Source organism: Hippichthys cyanospilos, chromosome 19 (genome assembly GCF_059441005.1).
Source record: "Hippichthys cyanospilos isolate Australia breed blue-spotted pipefish chromosome 19, RoL_Hcya_1.0, whole genome shotgun sequence".
NCBI classification, from domain to species: Eukaryota; Metazoa; Chordata; class Actinopteri; order Syngnathiformes; family Syngnathidae; genus Hippichthys; species Hippichthys cyanospilos.
In genome coordinates, this window is record NC_142387.1 from 15,568,161 (window position 1) to 15,574,597 (window position 6,437).

The 6,437-nt window shown below is 42.2% G+C and overlaps 1 protein-coding gene across 1 annotated transcript in view; it reads right to left on the reverse strand.

Annotated features, from left to right (window-relative positions):
* Positions 1 to 4,250, reverse strand: part of LOC148408106 (sodium channel protein type 5 subunit alpha-like) — a 43,483-nt gene extending 39,233 nt beyond the window's left edge. The window contains exons 1-2 of the mRNA XM_088401941.1: positions 4,104 to 4,250; positions 3,883 to 4,011 (exon numbers count right to left, since the gene is read on the reverse strand). Of these exons, the coding sequence (XP_088258067.1) occupies positions 3,883 to 4,011; positions 4,104 to 4,174 (200 nt within the window). The 5' untranslated portion in view covers positions 4,175 to 4,250. The remainder of the gene's footprint in view (positions 1 to 3,882; positions 4,012 to 4,103) is intronic.
* Between the last annotated feature and the right edge of the window lie 2,187 nt (positions 4,251 to 6,437).

Here is a 6,437-nt window from a genome sequence, read left to right on the forward strand (position 1 = left end):
TCCTAAGAGATGTCAAAATTCATCAAATAATTGACAATTAATTGATTAAATAATCCTCTAGACCTTTTTTTTTAACTTAAATTTGAAAAAAAAAAAAAGATTGTTTATGTTTTCACTAATCAATAACAAATAAACAATAATTGGTCAGTAAAAAGTCATCAGGTTAAAAAAAAGGTGGTTTGTAAAAAAATCAAATTTTAGCCGATTAATCAATGGAATAATCAATAGGATAACTCATGTTTAAATCATTTAATACTGTTTGCCATAATCTTAACTTATTCCCATTTTGCTTTTTCTGCACTGGCCTGTTTTTGAATAAACAAACAGACATCAAAATCTGTCCTGTTATCAGTCAACGATTAATGGAGAAAATAATCGAGATCTTAATCTATTCTTAAAATAATCTAAACTGTTCATTTAGTAAGAAGCGGATCAGTAATGGCCGAGTGGCCTTCTGGGCTAGCGGGCGCTAATAATGCTAACAGCGCTAACAACCTTGGAGGAGAGCTCATATTTCTCCCTGTTGACTGGCAGATTGATTGAATTAGTTTGCCGGGGTTGGGGTAGGAAGGGGGCGGGGCTAAAAGCTTCACTTTGTACTTTTACCGAGCAATTCGACACCTGCGAGCGAGCTCTTCATCGGCCTCCGCCAACTTTCCCTGCGCGTACATGGGAACTCCATACGTGACGCGAGTGATATGGAACGTGATCAACAACTAATAGATCAAATGAACTCCTTCACTGCCATTGACGGCTATAGACGTCAAAAATACATCTTTACTGGCTTGGCAATTAAGCTAGACGATCAATCATTTCAAGACAAAATGTTCAGAATTTATGAACGGTAAATCTTTTCAGATTTGTTAGGTCCTCCGTGAAAGCAGACTGATTATCGTCGTGTTGAATCGAAACAACCTTACCAACCAAAGGAACAATTTTGAAAATAACGTTGGGGCATTTCCTTTTTTTTTTTTTGTTAAATTGTTGGAGATGAAATCATATATATATATATATATATATATATATATATATATATATATATATATATATATATATATATATATATATATATATATATATATATATATATACAGTATATACATATATATATACCACACACAAAATAAACATGTATTTTATTTATATAAATATTTTTTGTTCATTTATAAACGCTACAAAACCCTAACCCAAAGTACACGCTGTCAAAGTAAAATAAAAAGTAAAATAAAAATGCAAAAATGTGTGATAAATATAAAATATATATTTTAATATTCACATAGTAAAATTTTTGCAAATTTCGGGATTATCTGACTTAGCTAAGCGCCGATTTTTAAAACGCGGGACGAAGCAAATTATTTTGTGTAATTCCCAGCTCCGTGTGACAGGAATTCGTACCACGTCATTAGAGGGGCGGCGAAGGGGCGGAGCCACGTGCGTGGATTGGAGGAAGAAGGGCGGTAATGGGCACTGTTGCCATGGCAACTGTGACTCGGTGGGAGGGGCTCAGAGCATCGGTCTGCGCGTGTGTGTCCGGAGGGGTGTGTCTATTTACTGACCATCACTCTGCTTTTAATAAAGCTTGAGGTGACGTTTCAGGGGCACAGTGTGCGCGCGCCCGCTAATATGTGACTTATGTGTCCCTGTACCGCTAAAAATCCATCCGACTGCAGGACGGCCTGCGGGTCAAGGACGCGCACCCATGTGACACGCGCCGACGGAGTGTCGTTAAGGCGGGAAGTCAGGCTATACCGTTCCCAGAATTCCCGGGAGGTGTTGAACTTTCGCCTTGAGTTTAAACCACAATATTCCGACATTTCTTTGTGGTTGCAGCAGGACGTGCGACATTCCGTGTACAAAAATAACCACTGTCCAAATTTTGGACCATATTAAACCATTCTAAGTCCAATTTTTCAGATGCATTTTAATAGGATTTACGAGCCTGATTCTCCTGCGATTTTTGCAACGGCCGCTCCATTGAGCGGTGGGCAAACTGCGTCAGCAAACAGAAAATTCTTTGTCAATTTGTGTTTCGCCTCAAGTCAGTAGGTGGCGATAGAGAGCGGTTAGCGGCTATGTCTCGCGTCGTCATCACTTCACAGGCTACAAAGACAGATCACGCCATCGTTAATAAATTCAACCTACATCCTGTATGTATGGATAAAAGCGAAGCCTCTCAACATGCCAAAAAATATTCATGAATAACTCGAATTAGTCAGCCTTTATAAGCGTTTACAAAATTGGGAACAAAACGGAATGTGTTAAGCTGGCAAAGTGTGCGCACAAGGGTTAAAGACAAAGCGATTTCGTGGTACCGCCTCAAATTTTGCCTGATTTACGTCTGCGTTATTGATTAGCCATCCGGGACGGACGGTAACACGTAGCGTAGCCGCGGGCGGATGTGATGTTCTAATGGTCGTTTTGTCCTTTAGGGCGGTCTCGGGGCTAGCTTGAGGCGGACGCGCGGGGGCATGGGGGCGCCTTCATCAAGACGCGGCCATTTACGGCGTGAGGCGGCGGGCGGGCGGGCGGGCTTTCGGGGGTCAACTATCGATCCGATCGCTTTGATTGTGATCGTTTATCTTGCGGGCGCTAAGCAAAGCTAAAGACGAGAGATTTTCCATCAGTCACTCAATTACTCTAGTGGAAGGGTCAAGCCATTTTTTTTTCTCTCTCAGTTGGAACGGAGCCAAGTAGAAATATTAGATCACAAGCGTCCTAAGCAGTGCTCGAAGAGTTGGGGATTTATTAGTTGATTTTTATTTATGTTTTTTTATGGAAAAGGTTTAATGCAAGTGGAGATTATTTTAAAGTGAGAATTCTGACTTGATGCAGAGAATTCTCTCTTTATTCTCAGAAATTAGAATTGAAAATTTAAATGTATTCAAATTAAAATTAAGTCATGATTTTCTGATAGTCAGAATTCTGAAAATAAAATAGGAATTCTGACTTTAGTCAGAGTTCAGAGAATAGTCAGAATTCTAACTTAAAAGTCGGTCAGAATTTAAACATTAAGTCAAAATGTTGACTTTCACATTTCTGCTTTCAGAATTATTTCATGTCTTGGAATGACAAAGGTCAGAATTCTCACTTTAAAACTCTGATATTAATGTCAGAATTCTCATTTTAAACTGAGAATTCTGACTTTTGTCATTACAAGACATGAAATCATTCTGAAAGCAGTCAATAAAATTCAAAATGGCCAGTCAAAATTCTGAGAAGAAAGTCAGAATTCTGTCTTTAAAGTCAGAGTTCTGGGAATAATCAGAATTCTGACTGGAAGTGAGAATCCCAATCACACTCAATACAGTCAGAATTATGAGAGCGAGGTGAATTTCTGACCTCAAAATTGGAGTCAAATTTCTGACTTTAAGTGAGAATTTTGACTTCCGAATTGAGAAAACGAGGTCCGAACCCTTGCTTACTCCCCCCGAGGTGACGGCTGGGGCCCAGGCAGCATTGTCGGCCGCCCTCCTGGCGGCCATGTTGGCGCTCAGCTGACTCAACCTCATTAAAAGTTTTCCTCGCTGACAGCTGACTTCTTCCTGACGCTGCAAACATGCCCTCGCCGGCCCTCGCCGGCCCTCGCCGGCCCTCGCCGGCCCTCGCCTCGCTGTCATGTCTGAAGCCGGCCGGTTGCACGACGGGCGGCCCGGCTCGACTATTTTCGCAAAGTGGTGCAAATACAGGCCGATCCTGATTTGTTTTTTTTCCTCCTCAGTGTGTCGGTCAAATAAACCGACTGGCCTCCATTGTACCATTTGAATGGACTTTAATTATCCATGATTGAGAGCGGCTGCGACCACCCCCACCGCGGCGCAGCCCTCCCTCTGTCGCTTTTGACAATCAACCCCCCCCCCCCGGTGCGAGAGCCGCGTTACTCACGCCATGACGATGACGCTGAAGTCCAACCAGTTCCAGGGGTCCCGCAGGAAGGTGAAGGGTCCCACGCAGAAGCCCCTGGCCAAGATCTTGATGAGGGACTCGAAGGTGTAGATGCCCGTGAAGGTGTACCTGGAGGCCAGGGGGAACGATTGACGGCGGAGGTTTTAGATTCGCAAAATTCCGCCTGGACGCACACCGTCGCCAACATGACGCGTACTCACTCGACATATTTGGCCCAGGTGGCGGGTTCGGACATGGCCATGAAGCAGCAGTTGGTCAGGATGGTGCACATGATGAATAAACTGAATAATGTGGCTCAGTTAAAGAACGGAACTAAATGGCCGCCCCATACTTACAGAACAGTATATCTATTCTGCATCCTTGATGTACTTCTTGAAGGTCCACGTAAGACAGCGGTTCTCAAATGGGGGCACAAGTACCTGAAGGTGCTTCAGAGGAACGTACGTGACAGAGTTCCGACGACAAATCGAATTTAATGCTTTTATTTTTTCAGATTAAAAGCAAATTGATTGGAAGATGAAGCAACTTATTGTGTCATAGTGACTACTGCTGAGGTAATTCTTTACTTTAGGTAATAGAGTACCAAAGTGATTACTTTAGATACTAAAGTACTTTGACTTTCAAGTTATTGATGGATTATTGAGGGACTAAAGTACTAAAAGAAATCAATACTTTAGATACTAAAGTGTTTGATTATTTTAGGTGATGAAGTGATTATTTTAGATACTTTAGATTGATGCGCAATCAATTACTTTAAGATTGTTAATGGATATCTAGGGGAATAAAGTACTGAAAATCAATACTTTAAGTGCAAAAGTAATCAATTTGTTTGGGTAATAAAGTACTAAAATCAATACTTTGAATATAAAAGTACCTAAAACTTTATTACCAAAAAAGAAGGACCTAAAGAAATCATCAGCCATTTCTAGACCTTTTTTTAAAATCCAAACAATTGGGAAATAAAAGAAAATCAAATTTGAACAAGTACTTTTCACTTAAAAAACAAAACGTAAAAATCCGTCTTTGGGATAGAATGAGTTAATGTGAAGCGTAAGCATCTACTTGGACCTGAATCGGGCTTTTCAATAAGTTGGCAGTGACATGTCACCTCCACCTGCCTTGTTGTGCAAGAAGTGGGCGGGGGGCGGGCCCGGCTGTCAATCAAGCTATAAACGAATCTTAATTACGATCATTTTAGCGCGAGGAACAAACTCCTCGCGTGAGCGGCGGCCGCTCAGATAAACCACGCGGGCGGCTAATTATGGCGTAATGACAGGTCGCCGCCGAGGACCTCCCGGGCCACCGTAGCTGTGATGTCATTAGAGCGCCCACGGCCTCCGCGGGAGCCATCTTTCTTCTTCTGCCTTATTGTGAAGGAGGATTTCCTACTGGCGACCAGTCTTTGGTTTGTCTCAATGTCTTTTGACCCAGATGGGCGACCGCTCCCTTTTTTGCCCTCCAATGTGATTACTTTAGTACTTGATTAACCTAGGTACCTCTGATAATTAAGTACCGGAGATTGGTTCTTACGCAATTGATTTTCAATATTATCATTTACGTACATAAGCGTTCGAGAAATTGATCACTTTGATAACAATTGATTACTTTTATTACTCTGGTACCTTAAATAATCCAATAATAACCTCAAAGTAATGACTTCAGTACTTTAATATCTGAAGTACTCACGTGAGGACTTTATTACCTAAAATAATTGATTACCTTAATACTTTAAGTATTGATTATTTTTACTACTTTACCTCCTTAAATATTCCATTAGTGACCTTAAAGTAGTTGATTACACCATTTCTTTTGTATCTAAAGTCATTTAACTAGTAATTACTTGATTACCTAAGTAATCAGATACTTTAGGACCTTAAGTAGCCAGTATTTATAGTTCTTTAGTTCCTTAAAAAAATCCTTGAATAACCTTCAAGTAATCAATGACTTGATGACTTTATCTAGGACTTTATCACCTAAAATAATTGATTACTGTAATACTTAAAGTATTGATTCCTTTTAGTCCTTCTGTCCCTTAAATAAATGAATAACCTTAAAGTAATTGATGACTTTAATACTTATTTTTAGTACTTTGGCCTGTACTGTGGCACTGGGCGGAGCCACATGCAGCCAGGCGTCTGAAACGAGCGCCCGTCGAGGCGAGGCCTCACGGGACGCCAAGATCAAAGGTGGCGCTCGAGCGGGACACAAAGCACACAATCGACAAACAACCGCGCGTGTGTGCGCGCCCGCGTCACGGCACAGCTTGTCACGGCGGCGCCGCGCCGATGGGCCAAAATCCAGAAGGCTCTCGGTGGCGCATAAACACTCATAAAAAGTCTGAGCGTCCACTTCATCGGGACCCGTTCCCCCACCCCCACGGCCCCCCCCGGGCGCAAAATCAGCAGCGCCGCACCTCGGCCGCCGACCTCTTCACCCGATTATCCCCGACAACAACGGCGTGTCCGGCGACTCGTCATCTCTCAACGGCAGCAGCCGCCGCGCTTGCTAAAAATATCAGGGTGTGAGGTGAGGAC